At 40.7% G+C, this 23118-nt stretch overlaps 1 protein-coding gene across 1 annotated transcript in view; it reads right to left on the reverse strand.

Moving 5' to 3' along the window:
- LOC113655380 (MAM domain-containing glycosylphosphatidylinositol anchor protein 1) overlaps positions 1-23118 on the reverse strand; it is a 196227-nt gene that overhangs the window by 31160 nt on the left and 141949 nt on the right. The window contains exons 12-15 of the mRNA XM_027165890.2: positions 10434-10608; positions 5490-5513; positions 4626-4778; positions 2926-3087 (exon numbers count right to left, since the gene is read on the reverse strand). Coding sequence (XP_027021691.1) covers positions 2926-3087; positions 4626-4778; positions 5490-5513; positions 10434-10608 — 514 coding nt within the window. The remainder of the gene's footprint in view (positions 1-2925; positions 3088-4625; positions 4779-5489; positions 5514-10433; positions 10609-23118) is intronic.

The raw sequence follows: 23118 nt of genomic DNA on the forward strand, positions 1-23118 counted from the left end.
ATTATAATTTTCATTAAGGATGTGCTGTCTGTTCGCAGTCTCTTAAATAGTAATGGAATTAATAAAACATATGCTTTGAAATCAGCAGCCCGCGCAGGCCCTGAGGAGAACGTGCCGCCGTTTTTCAAAAGGCTGAGAGAATCTGAGGAATGTCTCCGCCGAATGTGGAGCAAATGGCAGATAATTATAGCTCAGGATCTTTAAATGAAGACGAAAGACAAATCAAAGCAGTGATTTCCAGGCAGGAAACAGTGTAAAGTTAAGAAAACCTTCCAGCAGACAGCTCGAGTGCACGCTAACTTGTTGTTAGCGACGGAATCCGACAAATGGGCCTCGATCCTTATATAGGGGTTAATGGAAATGGCTCAGAAGATCATAAGGATCTCCCTTAGTTTAAAAAAAAAGTTTGGTTTAAATAAATAAATAATAAATGAACTTATATTGAATTTACTCTCTCACTCACTCACTCACTCATTTTCTACCGCTTATCCGAACTACCTTGGGTCATGGGGAGCCTGTGCCTATCTCAGGCGTCATCGGGCATCGAGGCAGGATACACCCTGGACGGAGTGCCAACCCATCTCAGGACACACACACACACACACTCATTCACTCACACACACACTCACACACTACGGACAATTTTCCAGAGATGCCAATCAACCTGCCATGCATGTCTTTGGACCGGGGGAGGAAGCCGGAGGACCCAGAGCAAACCCCCGAGGCACGGGGAGAACATGCAAACTCCACACACACAAGGTGGACGCGGGAATCGAACCCCCAACCCTGGAGGTGTGAGGCGAACGTGCTAACCACTAAGCCACCGTGCCCCCTTATATTGAATTTAATCCAGTTAATTTTATTATTAATTTAATTATATTATTAAAAAGTATTTCAGAGTGTCACTGTAAGTACCACATGATAAAGAGCAAAAAAAAATATAAAAGATAAATAAATAAAATTGTAAGTACTGGTAAAAAAGTTTCGTCAAGACTTAGTTTCCCTTAAATATATGAGCTCTTGAATTCGGGACATGCATTTTGCTTTGTTGGATATTGCAGACTGTAGATCACGGGTATGCGGCTTCAAAGCCCATCCATAAATCAGTCAGTGTGTGTTTTTGTGTATGTGTGTGTGTGTGTGTGTGTGTTTTGACATGGATGGAAGATATGTTTGCTGGATATAGCGCTCTGATGGAGTACCGTGTGATGAAGGGTCTAGAAAGTGACTGATAGCGCCCTCGCGTCGCTATAAATCAGACGACGGCCTTACAAGACCCTGCCATCAAACAGGATGTGAACTCACACACACACACACACACACACACACACACACACACACACACACACACACACACACACACGCGCACACACACACACACACACACACACACCACTAACTATAATAACCCACATGGTCAATTCTTAATTTGTCAACTGACAGCTGGCAGAGACATCATTAAGCACAGAGTGTAATCTTACACACACACACACACACACACACACACACACACACACACACACTGAAATGACTCAGGGATAATTAGCAATATGTAGTAAAACTGCACACCATTTATGCACCGCTAAACAGCCTGAGCATATCTCAGACAATCCCAGGCAGAATTGTTACAGAAATCTATAATTAGAGTCAAACTTCTAAACATTTTAATACGATTTATGCAATAAATGTCAATTAAAACTAAACCATTCTGACTTCTTCAGGGTTGGCATCGATATTCACGCAGGGAAAGTTGTTCAGAGTATCCAGTCGGTTTCTTACGCAGGTATTTAAGTTAACTTTGTCGGACAATTATTAAAAATAGCTGGAAGTAGACCGTACGTCCAAAGCTGTCCGAGTTTTCCTGGATAGGATCGTCAAAAGGAGAGCTTTAAACATGACATAAAAAATAGCAAGCAAGATCTTAACATCAGTTACTACAAACTCAGGCTAACTGTGTTGATTTGGCTCTTCGTAAAATGCTGGGTTTTTTTTAACGATTTCATGGGGAGCACAAATTAATGCACAGGATACACACTCGAGGTACTCGGGATAGCCAGGAAGTGGGATATCCCATCCGTCGTTTTAGGTGCAGGGGTATCCCTTTAAAGAGTCTCTGCTCAGAACACACACACACACACACACGCACACACACACACACGCACACGCGCACACACACACACACACATACACACACACACACATATATAGGGTTCACAAACAGACTGACAGATAATGAGATATATTTCCCCAAATAAAAAGACACTGACATAGAATACCTCCCCGTAGGCTGGAGCTCAAACACACCTACACACTGGTTATTTGAGGCTGCAGCACACTTAATATAGACTTTTACACACACACACACACACACACACACACACACACACACACACACACACACACACACACACACACACCCTTGATGTGACAGAACAGGGGTGGTTGATAATTTGACAGGGACACAGTACCTGCAACTGCAGTGGTGACGAACACTTTTTCCACTTTTCCTCTGTCTTCTGTGTATGTGTGTGTGTGTGTGTGTGTGTGTGTGTGTGTGTGTGTGTGTTTGCCTCGCACATCTGCAAGCCCAACATTAGTGTGACAGAACGGTGACAGATTTCTTCCTTCTCGATGGCTAGCTCAATGGAAAGGTGCCAAGCAGCAAAAAAAAGACAATTGCACACACACACACACACACACACACACACACACACACACACACACACACACACACACACACACACACAAACACATGCGTGCACACACCTACACCCACTAAGGCCAGACAGGTGTCACTTTAAGTTAAAGCTCCATGTTGTAACACTCAAAATAAGTTATACATCTAGTTCTCTGTCTGTCACACACACACACACACACACACACACACACACACACACACCCTCTGTGCAGTGATTTGGTACTGACCGATGTGTTTTCCGTTCATATGGTAAAAGAAGGAGACACAGTACGGCAATCTGCTGGAGCCGGAGGGACCTCGAGCCGCTGTCACATTGTAAAGCGGGGAAAGAAGACGAGCTTTATCTCCTTTCTGACGTGGCCGCGATGTCTCGATGTACATATAATAACCTGTTATCAAGACACAGAGGCAAAGAAAATCAAATCACTGGAGTTTCTGTTGAATTTTTCTCCGGCTTGGTGTACACTTTTTGCTCTGCTCACATTGCCGGTTAAACCTTTTTAGCTCTGATTAAAGGAGCGGGTTTGAAAATCAGAATCAAATCAAAAGCCACTTGACTTCTAAGTCAAATCTGTCACCCGAGTAATACTAACGACTAAGGGCCCTATTTCTTGGTGATTGAAACACAACCTCAGAAATAACAGCGCTACATTCAGAGTATCTGAAATTTCTGTAAGTCTAATTAGACAATTTATTCATTCAGTTTAATAATCTGTAGCAGAAATACTTCATTAATTAATCGCCGGAGGGAGATCGGGTTTGTGACCACGGCTCCGAGTCACCAAAATAAGAATACAAAAACACAATCCTATATAAAATGAAAGAAGAATCAGACTATACACTAAGGTGATATATACAAAAAAATAAAAGAAGAAAATAAATAACTATACAGTATTGTTGCACAGTGAGATATGTCGATGTACAGAGGAATTATAAAGTCTGATACAATACACTAACATTTCTAATATAAGGTTTGTAAATGTTTCATTCATTCATTTATTTTCTACCGCTTATCCGAACTACTCGGGTCACGGGGAGCCTGTGCCTATCTCAGGCGTCATTGGGCATCGAGGCAGGATACACCCTGGACGGAGTGCCAACCCATCACAGGGCACACACACACACTGATTCACTCACACACTCACACACTACGGACAATTTCCCAGAGATGCCAATCAACCTACCATGCATGTCTTTGGACCGGGGGAGGAAACCGGAGTACCCGGAGGAAACCCCCGAGGCACGGGGAGAACATGCAAACTCCACACACACAAGGCGAAGGCGAGAATCGAACCCCCAACCCTGGAGGTGTGAGGCGAACGTTCTAACCGCTACGCCACCGTGTGCCCCCCCCATTCAATTTGAAGAGACGGGATAGAAAATAAGGACTCAAGAAAATGATTAATCCATATATCCATATTTATCCATAATTAACAATACAGCACGTGATCCAGCACTTCAATTAAAACTCTGCTTTTTTTTTTAATGTGACTACAGAATTATAACATTAATATGTTCATATGTGGGGATCTGACATTACCCAAAATGCAATTCCGTAGGTGTTTTTTTTCTTAAATGTGTGGAAGCGAACCAACATCAACATCAACATATTTTTAAACAGCTTATTTTGTGATGAAGAGGTAATGGCCTCAACACCAAGAAGTCACCAGAGTTGGTGCCTTGAGTAGGTGCAAGGGCAGCGTAACAGGCTCTATCTGCCCTCTTCCTCATACATGAGCTCACTCAGGCCCACAACTGGCTTGTGTCGCTGTGATTGACAGGTAATAAAGAGTATAGCTTTCCTACTTATCGTCACAGAGTACTGCTGGAGTTAATATCGCTCCTTACACGAGATGATATTGTGCAATAAATATGGATTTAAGCCTAAAATCAGAAGTGCTCCTAAATATGTAATATATATGTTTACCTTCTTTGGTCCCACTGCGGTCTGTATCTGGCCCTGTGTTGACCGAGCGCTTGGGGTTTTGACTCAAATGATTTTGTCTGGTCCAGTCAAACACGTCACTGCGATCCTGGGAGAAGCCACAGATCCTGGAGTCCTCGAACCCGCACACGTGGTCTGACGGGGGGGTGGGGGGGGGGGGTGGGTGAGAGAGAGACACACACAGAAAAGTGTTATAAATGTGGGAGAAAAAGTATGCGATCGCTTCGGGGCTGTTCAGAAAGAGTGATAATGATGGAAGGAAACAGATGAAAAATGATCTCGCGCGAGCCGACAAAGCACAGAAGAAATAACACGCACACACAAAACACGATTCACGCTTTGCTGCTTGTATAATTCTAATTTACATGCAGCATTAAACTTGATTAGCAAGTGTTAAAGCTCTAATGTCAAATACACGCTGGAGAGGAAATATTTTTCCACAGGCTATTTTCTGAAGCTTAAATATACTGTAGTTCTCAGCGTTAAGCACCACTCGGGTCTGGTTGTTAGAAACCATGTGAAAATCCAAATATTAGTTATATCATAGACATATAATATATATAATATATGGTCGCTTTTTTTGTGGTTCAACAGAACCCACAGCGATTCGCATTCTGCCACGCTCTCCAAATTGCTCCACTTGTCCTCCAATCTGTTTTACTCTATGTTTTTATAATCGTGGCACTCTGGCAAAGCTCCGCATGCTGGCTGCCAGCCGAGCCATGTTGAATGTAATTAAATAGAACTGGATAGATTGTGAGAGAGAGTGAGAGAAAGGAAGGAAGAAAGAAAAGAATGAAGGATAATACAGAGGGCAAATAAAAAGGAACGAGAAGGCTTTCTTACCTGAAGGCCTTGGGTATGTGTAGGCTGGAAAAGAATGAGAAATTACAATATGAGATTCTCCAAAGACAAAAACAACATACGACAAGATGTCTGTCAAGCTCACAATTCTGTCGTGAAGTCCAAAAGAAATTGGAAAACAGATTACTGTATGTAAGGCTCAGTCGCAAACGTTATTTTCTTGTACTTGAAATGAGGATGTTTTCTTCAGCAGTTCTTCATCCTAGTGGGATCGGGAGACTAGAGGTCTTCTCGGGTCTAAAGAAATGTACCCGGCCCGAAGTGACCCGAATCACTTTTTACCCGAACCCAACATGCATTATTTTTTCACATTTTTTTTAAGAAAGATCCAACCCGAGACAAACCCGGAAAAATTAGACCCGAGTCCGAACCGAATAGTTGGCAATTTGTTTTAAAAGACTGGACCCGAATGTTGCATAAGTCTACAATAAAGTAACCGCTACAGAGTGGATTCAAAATTGATTGACAGGTCTGTTTCAACGAAAATTAGCTTACCGCCAGCCACACGTCACAAGCGGTCTTGGCAAACAGAGGAGAGGTTGGAAAAGGACTCGAGTCGATGCAGACACGCGAGATACAGTAGTTCGGGTCTTCTAGGGGCCGTTGGGTAAAAACACATTCATTTTAAATTACCGAGACCCGATGCCGCTATTATTATACCCGACCCGTGTCCGAGGTACACGTGAAACTTTTAGACCCGAACCCGCTCGGGTCTCGGGTCGGGTCACGGGTTTTCAGATCTAAGTGGACCCGTGAAGACCTCTACAGGAGTCCAAACGTTTGGCTAAAAAGGAATGGAGATACTTTGGGCCATATTCTGTCTCTTTTTTTGTAACCTTATCAGGTTCAGCTAAAGAAATTTTCTAGCCTGGTCAGACAGAAATCAGCTGGAAAACATATACACTATGCGACTGTTTTGTGTGAAATTCCAAAATGAAATGTTCTGAAAACACCAATGACAGTGAAGAAGCAAATAATAGATGATACTACACATTGTACAGTATACCATCATTTAGGTGATGAATACCGCATAGAGACTATTTACTATCTATTAGTCTTGGAACTGTTGATGCGGTCGTTTTTTGCGCTCTGCTTATCACCAGTGAACTTTTGAAGACTTTTTCCAGGAAGGAATTAATGTTAAATCTAAAATAAACTCAGAAATTTTGCTGACTTATGAGTCTTGGTTGCAAAATTCCATTTGAATATAAAAGTAGAAAGGATGAGGATGAGGAACCTCAAATGAGGATGATTTTCCCTTTTGATTTTGTAACCTCTCGAGGTTTCTTCCACATATACCACATCTTCGTAAGATTTCCCTTGCTGTCGTCACCTCAGGCTGGCGCATTAGGGGTAAGTATTCATCTAATTTTAAACTTTGTGACGATGTCCATGGTAAAATAGCTAGAAAACCTGAAAACATGCGAGCGTTAATCAAGGATCTACATTATAACTAAATGCTGAATGGAACATCGTCATGTTCGGGATGGGGATGTGTTAGTTTATGAGCTAAAGTGTTGGACTACTGATCGGAAGGTTGTGAGCTTGAATCCCAGGTCCACGAAGCTGCCACTGCTGTGCCTCCGAACAGGGCCTTAACCCTCAGTTGCTGAATTGTATACAATAGGATTAAATGTAAGTCATTTTGGATATTCCAAATGATGAAAATGTAATAAAAATTAAATTGAATAAACTGGGGGGTAGAAGAATACTTTTCTTCACAACTGAGGAGGTTGGGATACAGCGCCCCTGGAGCAGAGAGGGTTAAGAGCCTTGCTCATTTGCCAAACAGTGCTGGGGCTTGAACCCTGACCTTCCAATCAACAACCCAGAGCCTTAACCACTTGAGTCACCTTCACCTTCCAAAGCTTTCGGCTTGCAGCTTCTACTTCCATCAATGCCATCTTGCTCGTCATCTTGTGGACACTAGTCTAGCTGCCAAACCCATCTCCGAATACCGGTAACGTTCCCAGGGTTTTTCCTACATTGAAAATTTTTTGACGGCCACGAAAACGATTTTTTGTCCCACCAAAGCCTTATTTGATCTGTAATTGGGTTTTGTGAGTGAACCAGGCTACTGACGGAGCACAGCTTTCGCGATGTCCTAACAGCCAGGATTCCCACACAAAACGTCCGCTAAAGTCCGATTCGCGACCTAATGACTCCTTTGAGCCGATTCATTATAATGAATGTTTAAAGCAATCGGTCTGCCCGTCAGTGTCTGAATCGGTGTATGACAAATCATTACTTCTTAGAAGAACATACACATCTGAAATGAGAAATTAAGTGCGCTTACCCCGTTTAGCAAGAGTGTTTGGTAACATTTATTCTTAATAACCCACAGTATGTACAGGCCTATGACAATGTGTTGTAAATTACCTATAAAATCATTTAGTTTAAAATTAGACTGGAGTGAGATGAAACTAAATCAAAGCACAAAGCAAGCTGTTGCTAGCTAGCTGCTAATTTTATAAAATTTTATATGGTAAAAAAATTACACTATTATTTTTAAAATTACACTAAAATTACGCTGTGTGTGGATGACCAGGTCGGTCAGCCACCATCGAAGGCCAATTTTGACCCAGGAAAAACCCTGGTTCCCAACTTTTGTTTCCTTCGTATACGGTCCTGAGTTAAGTGTTTGTTTAGCTGGTCATACATCTGTGTATAATGACTTCCCTTAACTGTTTTTCCCAAATGAAGCAAAATATTCCAAAAAAAAAAAAAAAAACTTCCCAAATCCTGTAACTGTGAACCATGATTTGCTTGGGCTAAAAAAAAGTCTGCAAACAGCAAATGAATGCAAGTTTCAACTGATTACTAAAGTAGTAAAGTGTAAAGTTAGCCGCGGTTAACGTTGGCTTGACCTCCTGCCAGAAGCGAATTGGGTGTCTTGACTTATTTAGCACGCTATTTTACAGACACTGCATATTAGAGCTATTTGGCAGATCATTCTTTGTAGCATTCTCCTCGAATTATTAGTACATCATTTCTTCTCCTGAGAACGGCTCTCAAGACATCGCTTTAAAACTATTAATTCAGCAGCACAAGTGTGTGGGAGGCCTGTTTGCAATTTTAATTACCGCTGAAATGCATAGTAGCGTTTATATTTATGAGGAGGCTTTAGAGGGAGAAACGTTCACGCTTACTCCAACCCACAATTTACACCAGCCTTGGGTGGAAATTAAGAAGTGGCTCTATTGGACGTTAACAAATTACATGCTGTTAACTTGAGCACTCCTCCATTTTTCCATGCTGTTGATTCGCAGAGCTCCACGCTTGGCCGCTAATGTTCGGAGCTAATGATCCAGACCGATGTTCGGCAAAGCTTTCGTGAGTCCCGTCTATCGAGTTTTCAAATAGCGAGTGAATGTTTAAGCTAAAGGATTAACATAGACATAGATATAGAAACTTGTGTTTAAAACGGAATACAAGCAAACAATGTTATCAAGATAAAAAGTGTATATAAATTCTACAAGTCTATAGAAATTGTACACGTCTGTAAAAGTGGTACAAGTCTACAGAAATTGTACGTCTAAATAAAAGTGGTACAAGTCTATAAATATTGTACAATTTCATAGACATTCTAGAAGTCTAGAAATTCTACAAGTCTATAGAAATTCTACAAGTCTAGAAAAGTGGTACAATTTCATAGAAATTGTACAGGTCTGTAGAAATTGTACAAGTCAAAAAAAAAAGTGGTACAAGTATATAGAAATTGTACAAGTCTATAGAAATACTACAAGTCTATAAAAGTGGTACAATTTCATAAAAATTTCATAAATTAAACAAGTCCATATAAATTGTACAAATCTATAACAGTGGTACAATTTCGAAAAAAATTGTACAAGTCTAAAAAAGTGGTACAAGCCTATAGAAATTATACAAGTCTATAGAAATTGTATAGAAATTGTGCAGATGTATAAAAATGGTGCAAGTCTATCAGCACCTTCTGGCCAATCAGAATCAAGCTCTCAACAGCGCTGTAGTTTACATGTGTTTAGTGATATATTTGCAGCAGCTGGGGTTGTGCCGAGTAGCGATATTAAAAATGACAATGACTTATACCCCTTTTCCACCAAAAAGAACCGGGTGCTGGTTCAAAGTTGGTTCCACTGGTAAACCTTCTAAGAACCGGTTTGCCTTTCCACCGGTTAGAGAGCATCACAGAGCCGAGTGTGACGTCACTGTATACGTGTCACATTACACTGTAATGTTAGAGCAGCGGCGGCAAACACAAACACAACAACAATGACGGATGTTGTTTTACTGTTAATGCTCATGGCTATGTGAGCCTACATTGGCATCCAAATGCGGCGAATCCAACGTGTACGTGCGGCTCCGTGTAATCTGTATAAACGGAGGTTGTAATCGAGAAAGTACATAACGTTATTTTATCGTTAACACAGAAAAAAAGTTAGCCTTAGCATGTAGCTACCTACTATCGTGTGTGCTGATAATGTATCATATCGCGGTAAAGTAAAAATGTATTAAACATTAGTATACTTAAGGTACATTATCAAATGCGCTAACAGTAGCCCCGCCCACAGCTCCTGACACAAGCGGTTCTTAAGTCTAGACCAGCAACGTTTTGGTGCTACTTAAGAACCACTTTTCCTGGTTCAGAGCCGGTGCTTTGGCGGTCGAAACAGAAAGAACTGGTTCTAAATTAGGCTCCAAACCAGCACTCGAACTGCCTCGGTGGAAAAGGGGCAATAGTCACATGCTTTACTCTTGTCCACCAATCTCACAAATCTAGAAAGAGATTCAGAGGAAATTAAAAAAACAAATTTGCTCACGCTGCATCAACAAAAAAACAATCCCATAAGATGATGTGAACTAACTCAAGAGGAAACTAAGAGGCTTACAGTATGACTGCGGTGTTTTCTCTTCATGTGGCAAGATCGATGTTGTGTGAGAACTTACGCTCGGAGTACTGGATGGTCCGGGTGACGGTATCCCCAGTACCGAAGGCGGTGATGGGAGTGAGACCAACCTCATAGGACAGAGGGATGCGCAAGTCTGTTATGGTGTATGACATCAACACACCTTTCACCGGCTCTCTGGTGTTGATCTGTTTGGACATTACTTTTTGACCCATCTGTACACACACAAGAGGAAGTAAGGAAATGTTTTAGAATGATTTTAATAAATAATCATTCTCACGATCCTGCCCTTTACATGACGGGTTGAAAATCTCATTTAACAGACTTGAATATTTTTTCCAAAAATGTTCTTTTAGACCTACATGTCCTTGAAAAATACCTTGTTCCGCATACCAGATGTATTGCTTTAGAAACGTTTGCAGACGTCTTAAATATATCTATTTAATTTTAGTCGGCGTTTTGTAATTGTAAATTTAGCACAAACAAATATGTGTTTAATAACGCAAATAACTGAAAAAACAAAACAAAAAAACAACCTCCGTCAAATTCCAGAAGAATGAGCAACCTTTTCAGGCAGCAGCAGAGGAGGGAAAAAAAAGGATTAATACAACACTTTATTAACACTGAAACGATTAATGGTGTGTGACCAGAGATGGTGTTGACGCCATCTTGGAAAACACATCTTTAATGTAAATTTGTCTGTGTCGTTACCCGTCACTGGCGTAATGGCCTGTGCTTATGAGATCAGTGCCGATTAATAACTCCGGTGACTTCAAGTAATGACACCGCATTAAATTATCATCCAACATTTAGCTGGACAGATAAAAGTCAGCAACTTTTCTATTATCATTTTTTAACATCGTTGTACATCATTAACCGTCTTTACAAAACTCCTCCACTAAACATTTCTAGCTTAGCGATTACAACTTGACAGAGACTGAGGCTTACTTGAATATACTGTACTGGGAATAAGAACGTTTTTATTAAAGTTTTAAAACCTGCAAATTCTTTTGTTTAATCCAATCTAAAGGCTATTCTGTCGATTAATGTACAGTCCGCCGCTGAAATTTAGTAGAACTTCAAGGCCGTTCATTTGTTTTGGTTCTCCACCACAGACGTTTGGGTTTGTGATCGTTTTCGAAGATGAATCGTTTTCATTTCCTTCTATTTACATCTAGATGTGTTTTGGTAACAGAGCACTCGGTATTTTCCAAATAGTTGTAGTGCTTATACCTTGCTTTTCTGCTACAGACAGCTACCTGGTCTTCGTGTAAATTTATAAATTTTAACAAGTCAAAAACCAAGAATCCAATCGATCTAAAGGTGGTCACCGGTCAGCGTCGTTCTAATATTTGTGGTCACTTGAATAAAGGTGCCATGTTGCGAGCTGTGGATGTAATATAGATATCAGGAAATCAAAGCTGACATGCTAATCTGCTGAGCAAATTAAAGGCAGGGTCTCCGATTTTTGAGATAAGCTTCAGAAAACAGAGTCGGGCTGAATAATAAACGAAAATCAAAACAAACGTGTAGCCAATGAGCAGAAAGGGGCGGGGCTTGCCAATATGCTGCGGAGAGAGTGTTCAGTGCGCATGTGTGACATTAGCAGAAAGCGGTTTTAACATTGACATGGAGGATAAAAACAAAGAAAGAAAGCAAAGAAAGGCTTACGATAAGGCAAGAAGTAGGACGTGTTAATATAGGATCAGCTTTCCAGCGCTGGAGAGAACTGAAGGAGCAGGAAGTTGGCCACATATTCACAGGTTGGAGTTTCCTGAGTCAATAACTCCTGAGCTAAACGCTGTTACTACACAAATAACACCTCTTTTCTATCGTAGTAATGTAGAGAGGCAGCTACAACCGCGTTTTGTGTAGTAACAGCGTTTAGCTCAGGAGTTATTGACTCGGGAAACTCCGACCTGTGAATATGTGGCCGACTTTACTTAAGACGCCGAGGCGCTTTTTTCCTTCTCGATAGGTGAGTAACGTTGGTTTTGCTTTGTTACACAGAACTAATATATGCCTTTGTCCTTTACATGATTATGCTTGTGTGGCATTTTTGCTTGTTTGTTTATCTACAATCGTATCGTTCTTCCCTTCAGCTATGATAAAGACACGTTTCTTTCCATTAGTCGCCTGGGTTACGTATGTATGTGTGGGCGGAGCTATCGATACAGGGGTGGGACCCATTTGGGTTAGGGGCGTGTTTGTTTTGGTGATTTCAAATGTCAACATTGGCTTTCAAACATGGGAGACCCTGCCTTTAATATGCGTTTACAGCTAAAAACAAATAAAGGCAAAAAATTCTTCCAAAACTTTCTGACAGGAATAGTCTTTATAACAAACCCACAATAAACAGAACACGATACAAAGGCTCATAATCAATAAATGATGCTATTTAGAAATCTATAGACATTATGTACTGTGTTAGTGTATTATACCTAACTTCACCATCAACTGCCTTGATACTAATACGTATTTGTTTTCCCACAATCCTGCCACCATTTAAGACGCAGTATTCGGTACTGTAGGCAGCCGTTGTTACTTCTTCGGTGTGTTTTGCCCGGCCCTGTCAATAGATCTCTCGCCATTGCGAATTTATAAGTGCATTTGCTTAAAGGAGCCAGGCAGAGACAGTTCCATTAAAACCTGGTGAATTATTAACAAACATTATCATTACTTAACGGCGATGGAAGGTGACACGGCGGTGTGAAACGAGGACCCACAGCGCCCAAAGTCAGATGGGAAAATGTCTTTCTTTTCCCCTTTAGATAAAAATGTGCATGTAGTTTGATACAGGTGATGACTTCTTGTTATAAATTATTATAATTATGTACTGCTTGGGGACCCAGGAATGAAGAAAACATTCAAATGAAGAAAGGAATTAAGCAGGAATCATCATACGTGTACAGTCTAGATTACCCGGATTTCTAGGATCTACTATAAACAAAATGATCTACTCATGAGTCATGAGCGATCAGCTAAAATTGTATTTAATGTTGTACTTTAATGTTGCCGCCGCTACGGAAGCATTTTTTCAGTAAAACGATGGATAGGAAATTAATTTCTGTGCACGGAAATGACACAATAGGGGTCCAGGAAACATGAAAAGTTAAGATGTAAAAAAAAACTTGGTGGGAAAAGTAGAGAATCGCGTGCAGGAGATTAGAAAATTAGCCAATTAGGAAAAAAAGAATTATGGGAAGTAGTGTAGGTGAAGTAGGAAGTAGGTCATGAAGAAGAGAAATAGAAGACATGAGGAGGAAGACAAACTAGGAGCTGTTTTAAAGGGAGGGAGGGAGGGAGGGAGGGAGGGAGGGAGGAAGGAAGGAAGGAAGGGAGGAAGGAAGGAAGGAAAAAAGAAAAGAAGCGAAGGAATGGGAAGAAAAAAGGAAGGGAAGAAAAAAAAGGAAGAAAGAAAGGGAGGAAGGAAGGAAGGAAGGAAGGAAGGAAGGAAGGAAGGAAGGAAGGAAGGAAGGAAGGAAGGAGGGAAGGAAAGGAAGGGAAATGAAAAAAGGAAAGAAGGGAAGGACAGAAAGGAAGGGAAGGGGAAAAAAGGAAAGAATGGAAGGAAAGGGAAGGGGAAAAAAAGGGAAGGAAGGAAGGAAGGAAGGAAGGAAGGAAGGAAGGAAGGAAGGAAGAGAAAGTAAGAGAAGGAAAGAAGGGAAAGAAGGGAAAGAAGGAGGGAAGGATGGAGAGAAGGAAGGAAGGAAGGAAGGAAGGAAGCTGTTACAAAAAATGTTGCAAAGCATTACTAATGAAATAGAAAAAGACTGAAAAACATCTCCATCACACAATCAACCGCACACACACACACACACACACAAACACACACACACACACAATCAACCGCACACACACACACACACAAACACACACACACACACACACACACACACACACACACAATCAACCGCACACACACAAACACACACACACACAATCAACCGCACACACACACACACACACACACACACACACACACACACAATAAATATAAACATTTTCAGTGATAACTTTCTCATCTAATACAAATTTTCGAATAAACGAGATTGCTATTAACAAGATGTGAACGGCGCTGGGGGACGAAAGTAAATATAACAGCGTCAGGAGATGAGATGGGTGTATTCAGATGCCACCTCTCTCTTTCTCTCTCTCTCTCTCTCTCTCAACCTCTAGACAGTAATTACAGGACAGTTCGCAAGTGTCATGGCAAAGTGGCATCGCTGTGGGCTCATTAGAGGGTTCAGGTCTGGCAGAAAGAGCCTCTGCACTCCTCCTGTCTCTCTTCCCTCTTATTCTCCTTCCGTCACCAAAGGCAGAGGGACAGAGAGTGTGAGTGTGTCTATGTGTGTGTGGTGTTAACCTTGCAGTTGTGCATCAGCCGCATTTGTTATGCGAATAATTAGGCCTCGCCTTACGAGCTTGCTGCACAGAGACGTAGGGCGCTATAGCAACTGTATTACAGTTTGCGTGTGTGTGTGTGTGTGTGTGTTTGCAAAAACACTACAGCAAAGCAACAGCAACCTACACACACAGGCCAGAGGTCACACAGGCAGATGCACACACACACACACACACGCTCGGGTACTTTTGCTAATCATTTGCATTAATTTTGTCCCTCGATTTGGCAAGATTCAAATTCTCTTCCTCACCTCCTACGGCTCCAGTAACACCTGTCCATATTTCCACCCACACGTACCCACGGCGTATTACTTTGTTGTTGTTTTTTTTATTTGTCTCAAACATTGCAATACCTTCACTGTAAAAAAAAAAAAAAAAAAATAGTCTTCTGCTATTAATTTTTCAAACTATGTCTCCAAACTCATCGATAGCAGGAGAAAGTTGGCAAAGCAGCAGCCTGTGTATAAGTGTGTTACACACCGATATCACACACGGGTCTCACACACGATCAAATCAGCCATCTTCCTGCTTGTAGATCATCTCAAGAGCATGTCTCGGGTGTGAGGAAGGAGAACACCCTGGATGGGACGACTGTCCATTTCAAGACACATTCACACACTCATTCATACCTGAGGACATTTTAGATTAAAGAGAGAGAGAGAGAGAGAGAGAGAGAGAGAGAGAGAGAGAGAGAGAGAGAGAGAGAGAGAGAGAGAGAGCCCAGAGGAAAACCTATACACACACAGTAACTCAAGCTCGGGTTCAAACCAAAACCAGGAACCTTGAGGCTGTGAGGAGAAAAAAAATCCTTCCAGCGCAATGGAACGTTCGCTTCCTAAAAAAATCCACAATGCACTACGGAAACCAGGGAGCATCGATGTAAACTTTGTTTTTTCTACTTTTGCCTCGATGTATCTATGCTCTGTGTAACACAAGAAGGAAGAAGGAGGAAGAAGAAGAAGAGGAAGAAGAAGAAATCTTTTTAGTCCAAACTATTTTATCTACCTTAAAAAAAATAAAATAAAATAAAAATTAAAGCCTTCACAGTGCGCATGGTGGCTTAGTGGTTAGCACGTTTGCCTCACACCTCTAGGGTTGGGGGTTCGATTCCCGACTCCGCCTCGGGGGTTTCCTCCGGGTACTCCGGTTTCCTCCCCCGGTCCAAAGACATGCATGGTAGGTTGATTGGCATCTCTGGGAAATTGTCCGTAGTGTGTGAGTGTGTGAGTGAATCAGTGTGTGTGTGTGCCCTGTGATGGGTTGGCACTCCGTCCAGGGTGTATCCTGCTTCGATGCCCGATGACGCCTGAGATGACGCACAGGCTCCCCGTGACCCGAGAAGTTCGGATAAGCGGTAGAAAATGAATGAATGAATGAAAAAGCCATCACCGCCTGTTATTCTTCGATACCGATACTCCTTTAAAAGGAAAATACAGCCGCGAGTCAACAAAGAATCCTTGTACGAAATGAAATTCGACAGTTTTCATTGTTATAAAAAAAAAAAAAAATTATAACGTGTTTTTGTTTTTTTTAATTCCCAAGGCCACGGCAGCTTCGAGCGCCAATCACCCTTTTGTTCCCGACGTAATGGTATATATTCAATAGTGCAGTTATAGATAAGTACAAAAACGTTACTTGAGTTTTCCTGTATTCCTGTTACCCTAACACTCTACTGGTGTCCAAAATAGATAGATAGATAGATAGATAGATAGATAGATAGATAGATAGATAGATAGATAGATAGATAGATAGATAGATAGATAGATAGATAGATAGATAGATAGATAGATAGATAGATAGAAGAAAACCTGTGGTAATCTGACGCGAAGTAAAATGCAGTGGATGCTGAAAAACCCATGGAGTATTGCTTTAAGTTTCTCCTGCTTACATTTCTTCACTGGTTTATCTATTATTCTTTCTTTCTTTTTTTTTTCTTTTTCTTAAGGACATTTCATCAGATTGCAATGCCTTGCAGGCATGTTCTGCTCCTGAAGTCGAACAAACTTTACATGAGGTAATAAACTACTGAAACGGTCCTGTAGATACGCGAGAGCGCGAGTGACGGCTCTTTTTATATACAGCGCGCTCGTATACATAAAACATGTCGCCGTTCTCCTGTGTCTTACGAATGGATTTGTTTATCTCCATGAAACGCTATGAATATTTAGTGTGTTTGAAGAAGTATGCGCAACAATTCGTGCAGAAACCTTTGATTTGTGCGTAGGAGACGTTGTAGGTTTAGATAAATGGGATATCTCAATATGAGCTGTGAGTTTATATGGGAGGCGGCTTTTGTAAATCGCCGCATGCTAATATAAATAACAAGCAAGCGATATGTATCGTAGTTGGGTTATATATTTGCTCTCACACACAAACACACAGTAATGCTCCTATGGTCATTTTATGTAAGGTATTTATTAAAAAAAGCTCACTGGCTGGATGATGTGATGCAGCCTGACGTCACGCAGCGTTATTGTTAGCACTCAACACTACAAGTTTCCTGTAACAGCAAACCACAAAGTGTTTCGTTCCTTCTTTCATACTTTTTAACCGTTCATAGTTCGTATTTAAAGTTGTGGAACGTCCACAAAAAAGATTAGATCATAGTTAGATCATATCGCTGCATTCATTCATTCATTCATTCATTCATTTTCTACCGCTTATCCGAACTACCTCAGGTCACGGGGAGCCTGTGCCTATCTCAGGCGTCATCGGGCATCGAGGCAGGATACACCCTGGACGGAGTGCCAACCCATCACAGGGCACACACACACACACACTCTCATTAACTCTACGAAAAATTTCCCAGAGATGCCAATCAACCTACCATGCATGTCTTTGGACTGGGGGAGGAAACCGGAGTACCCGGAAGAAACCCCCGAGGCGCGGGGAGAACATGCAAACTCCACACACACAAGGCGGATGCGGCAATCGAACCCCCAACCCTGGGGCTTGAGTAGGTGCAAGGGCAGCGTAACAGGCTCTAAAGGAAAGGCTCTATCTGCCCTCTTCCTCATACATGAGCTCACTCAGGCCCACAACTAGCTTGTGTCGCTGTGATTGACAGGTAATAAAGAGTATAGCTTTCCTACTTATTGTCACAGAGTACTGCTGGAGTTAATGAGATGATATCGTGCAATAAATATGGATTTAAGCCTAAAATCAGAAGTGGTCCTAAATATGTAATATATATGTTTGTGTGAGGTGTATATGGAGGTGTGAGGCGAACGTGCTAACCACTAAGCCAACGTGCCCCCGTATCGCTGCATATCTCTATTATATAGCGGTATGATATGATATGATATGATTATGATTTCATAATTTCCAGCACTTGTTTCATTTCCAGAAAATAAGCCAGAAAATAATGTCGGAAGTTCAGAAACAAACAGCGGAAATGATGTAATAAACATGAAACAAGAGACAGAAACTAAGAAACAAACACCGGAAGTTAACAAACTCCAGAAATTATGAAACAAAAGCAAGAAATATGAAATAAATGTGAAAAAAAAGGACAGAAATGAAGAAACAAACACTGAAAGTTAACCAACAAAAGCCAGAAATGAAGCAACAAACACAAGACATTTTGAAACAAAAGACAGAAATGATGTAATAAACATGAAAAAAAGACAGACACTAAACAAATAGTATGAAATAAACATGAAAAAAAAGACAGACACTAAACAAATAGTATGAAATAAACATGAAACAAAAGACAGAAATTAAGAAACAAAGACAAGAAGAGAGAGAGAAAGAGAGAGAGAGAGAGAAAGAGAAAGAGAGAGAGAGAAAATAACAAATGACAAGTATAGATTGAGTATCAGAGTGAAAACTAAATAGATGGACAGATGGGAGAGAGAGAGCGAGAGAGAGAGAGAGAGTTTAATTTTATTTATTTCACATTTCTTTTTTCTATTATTCTCTACTGTGATATAAAATTGTCTCTATTTTATGTCCATCCTTTGCATCATGCTATTTTTCTCTATTCGTATTTTGTTTTTTACTACATTCTTTTGTTTTGGTTCTGTCTACCCTTTCTTTTTATTTTCTTTGGCAATACAAATGTTCAATTGTTTATCATGCCAATAAAGCACCTGAAATCAGAGAGAGACAGAGAGAGAGAGCGAGCGAGAGAGAGAGAGAGAGAGAGAAAGAGAGAGAGAGAGAAAGAGAGAGACTAATTGAGTAGAATAAACAAGAAAAGACAGAGAGAGAGAACTAGACAGGGAGCGACAGAGAGAAAGAAGTATACAAGGACAAAAAAAAACCAAGGGGTAAAAAAAAGCAGAGAAAACGGGACAGTGAAAGAAGGAGGAGGAACGAAAGCGAGAGAATGAAAGACAAGATATAATAGAACGATATGGAGGGAGAGAACGGGAAAGAGAATGAGAGAAAATGACAGGAGACAAAGTTAGAGCGATGCGTGGTAAGACAACGAGACATGCAGGTATGAGGTCCCATAAATGAGCATGAACAAGACAAGAGAGGGAGCGAGAGAGAGAGAGAGAGACAGACAGAGGTAAGAAATTAGAAATTCATTGCTACTGTATGTGTCTTGACCCCAAACGGCACTGAGGATTAACCAGGTGTGTGTTAGTACAAAGTAAACAGGAGCATGTGCAGTAGAGGAACGTTAGCTAGCTCACGACTGAAGCTACCATCATACAGTATATGACCATCAAAGACTTGATCGAATGCACCGAATACTTCACTGAAATGCGGCAGGTTGGTACAAAAAGCACGTGTTTAAGTCAGGAAATGTATTAAAAAATGCTGTCAAATTGCTGAGATATCAAATAAATAAATAAATAAATAAATAAATAAATGACAGGATGTACTGATAATAAACTAATAAATAACAAAATAATATGCTTGAAATTGTAAAAGTTGGTCATGGACTATTTTCTTCTCGCCGTGTTATATGCATATTACACACACACACACACACACACACACACACACACACACACACACACACACACACACACACACACACACACCATGCACATTTTTATGAGTTTGGCCATGTGTACTTTTTTTTTGCAAAGTTAATGCACATTTCCTTAAAATGAAGCGGGAATACGGCATGTGCGCTGCATTATGGCATATAAAATAGTTTTTCACAGTTTGTCAGGTCTGAGAACTTAATTAAGCCTTAACCGCTTCATCAGGGTTTGATACTCGGGTTGAGAATGGACTAAAAACTAAAGGACAATGCTTTAAAACTAACCCCCAATCCACCATGAACGACTTCGAAAGAAACTGTGAGCATCGACGTCCTGCATGGAAAATTGGACGAAAACTTTTGTTTTATTTTCGTTTAATTGTGCATGAATGCCCTATAATTGCAATGTATTTCTTTTAATTCAAAATACCTATTAAAATCATATACAGTACAGACCAAAAGTTTTGACACACCTTCCAAAAGTTTGGACACACCGCCTTTTCAACAGGACAATGACCCCAAACACACCTCCAGGCTGTGTAAGGGCTATTTGACCATGAAGGAGAGTGATGTGGTGCTGCACCAGATGACCTGCCCTCCACAGTCACCGGACCTGAACCCGATCGAGATGGTTTGGGGTGAGCTGGACCTCAGAGTGAAGGCAAAAGGCCCAACAAGTGCTAAGCATCTCTGGGAACTCCTTCAAGACTGTTGGAAGACCATTTCAGGTGACGACCTCTTGAAGCTCATCGAGAGAATGCCAAGAGTGTGCAAAGCAGTAATCAAAGCAAAAGGTGGCGACTTTGAAGAACCTAGAATATGACATATTTTCAGTCGTTTCACACTTTTTGTTATGTACGTATATAATTCCACACGTGTTAATGCATAGTTTTGATGTCTTCAGTGTGAATCTACAATTTTCATAGTCATGAAAATAAAGAAAACTCTTTGAATGAGAAGGTGTGTCCAAACTTTTGGTCTGTACTGTACATGTTAATAAGGTCAGGATAAATTGCCTAGTGAATAATCTCCTGACTAGAGATGGATTTTACGGAGTTGAATGTTAGCTATTCATGCTAGCAAAAGACAAGTGGCTAATCGTCCCTGTTCCTGTTTTAAACCCCAGCCACCTGCTGTAATCCATCACCTGCTTTCTTTAGTTCACTACAAGCCACGTTTTTATAAATGGATTATTAGAACAGAACCAGATCTCACACACACACACACACACACACACACACACACACACACACACACACACACACACTTGCCCTAAGGCGTGTTCAGGTGTTTTAGATAAATCATCTGATTGCTCAAGATGCTTGCTTGGATCCTCAAGATTTTTTGGACAGGAGAGTAAACTGTAAAATAAATAAAGATAAATCACGACAAAAATCTTGTGGTCTGCATCACCGTGTGAGACAGACGGAGAGATCCGCAATAAAAAAAAAAAGTATGTTTGTGTATGCATGCCTGATTTTGTACAATGCTGGAAATGTCAGTAGCTTTTATCAGTTAGCGCTTTATTACCGTATCCCATCTGCTACAGTGGAGTCAGGGTGGGCTTAATGAGGGCAGAACGGAGTAAGACAACATGGCCGAGCTGCTAATAAATACACTTAACACACAGGCTGCTTTTGGACAAAATCCAGGAAGAGGAATTCATGGCATTTTTTTTTTTTTAGAAACTGAATTGGACAGGCTAAAATAAACTGCTTACGGTTTTCAACAACCATCAGGGTGAGATTTAGTGAAAACAGACATTCCACAACATTAAAAGTGACTATAAATTGATAAAAATATATATATATTGATTTTTGAATGAATGAATGAATATACATATATCTTGTTTAATCACTAATTGCTGTCTTTGGCAAGTTGATGTGGCTTTCCAGGAAGAAAATAAACTTGTGACTTGCTGTTTCTGAGTTTCCTCGACACCAAAGTTGATTATTTTGATCTAGAGGCTTATCCTAAAGAGCTTTATACCTCCTGTGCTACAAAAGGTTACCTGTGGCATACTTCAAATCAGCTTATAGTCTAGTCAGTTTGCCGTTCTCCCTGGACTCATTATCTCATTCTGATCATTTCTATCCTTGTATATCGTTGCCTAAACACTTAAACGCTTATTATACAAATGTTGATCATGTTGATATACTGCACTATTTCTATCCCAGGTCCCAGCGATAGCATCTAAAGGATCCAGCTGTTGCTCTGGGAATGAAACAAGCTGGTGCATTTGAGACACTCAAAAGAAAGATATCTCATCATGCTTGGATAAAGCTAAGCTCTACTCTGGAGAGAGGAAAGCTTACAAGGTCCAGGTAATTTTGTGGCACCTGAGCACCAAAATACCACGGATGTCTTGAGGTCCATCTTTTCCACTGAATCGTGAACTGAAATGAACTTTAGGATTGGGACTAAATTGACACAAATAGCTCATTATTATGATCATTTTTATTTTTTTTATGATTAGCACTGGTATATTACAATACAGTGAAGCACGGTGGTGGCAGCATCGAGGTGAAGACACCTACCGTCAAAGACGGGGACACTTGGACACAGAATAGAACGGCGCACGCAAAAGTAACAGTTGCGGCTGTTCTGTTCTTCAGGAGACTTGAGATTATTGTGGTGGTCGATGTTTTAATGCAACAGTATGACCCCGAGCATACTGCCAAATCTACACGTTTTGAACATGCAGCTCAAGACCAACGACATTAATGTGTGAAAATGTTCTGCTCAAATCCATGAGCTCCAAAAGTCATCCGTCTAATCTGCAATTCTTCCAGAAATATCAGGATCCAGATGTGCGAGGCTGATAAAAAACATATACCAGAAGTCTGAAATTGATGCTGAATTTGGCTCTACCGAGTATCGGCCTGGGATGGGGTGGGGACACTGGGACACGAACAATAATGTCAGATTGTGTGTCACAATAAAAAAGAACTTTAAATCAAATGGTAACCGTTAATGTTAATAATCCAAATCCGGAAACATCAAGTGGTCTTCAACTAGAAGTGATTGGTATCTGGTAGCTATTGTCGTAGGCGCTTAACTTCTGAAAAAAAAATGCTTTCTACAGTATTCCGGGAATATAATCTTCAATCAGGGATTACTGGATTAATCTTCTATCGAGGATTATTGATTCATTTTAGAGGAATATTACTTTGTCCAAAGTACCCGGACATGCCTGCTTTCCTGTTCTGTCACAGTTGACTGAAGGCTGTACATGGCACAGATATTTGCTGTTCTGACTCAAATGAAATGCTTTTTTCTTGTGGGATATTGACCGCAGTGAAGTGCTACAGTATTTTATACGTAGTCGTCACTATCTGGAGTTTGTGTTCATGTTTTTTTGGTTCTCGTCGATTAGACC

The sequence above is a fragment of the Tachysurus fulvidraco genome, chromosome 4, assembly GCF_022655615.1.
Source record: "Tachysurus fulvidraco isolate hzauxx_2018 chromosome 4, HZAU_PFXX_2.0, whole genome shotgun sequence".
NCBI classification, from domain to species: domain Eukaryota; kingdom Metazoa; phylum Chordata; class Actinopteri; order Siluriformes; family Bagridae; genus Tachysurus; species Tachysurus fulvidraco.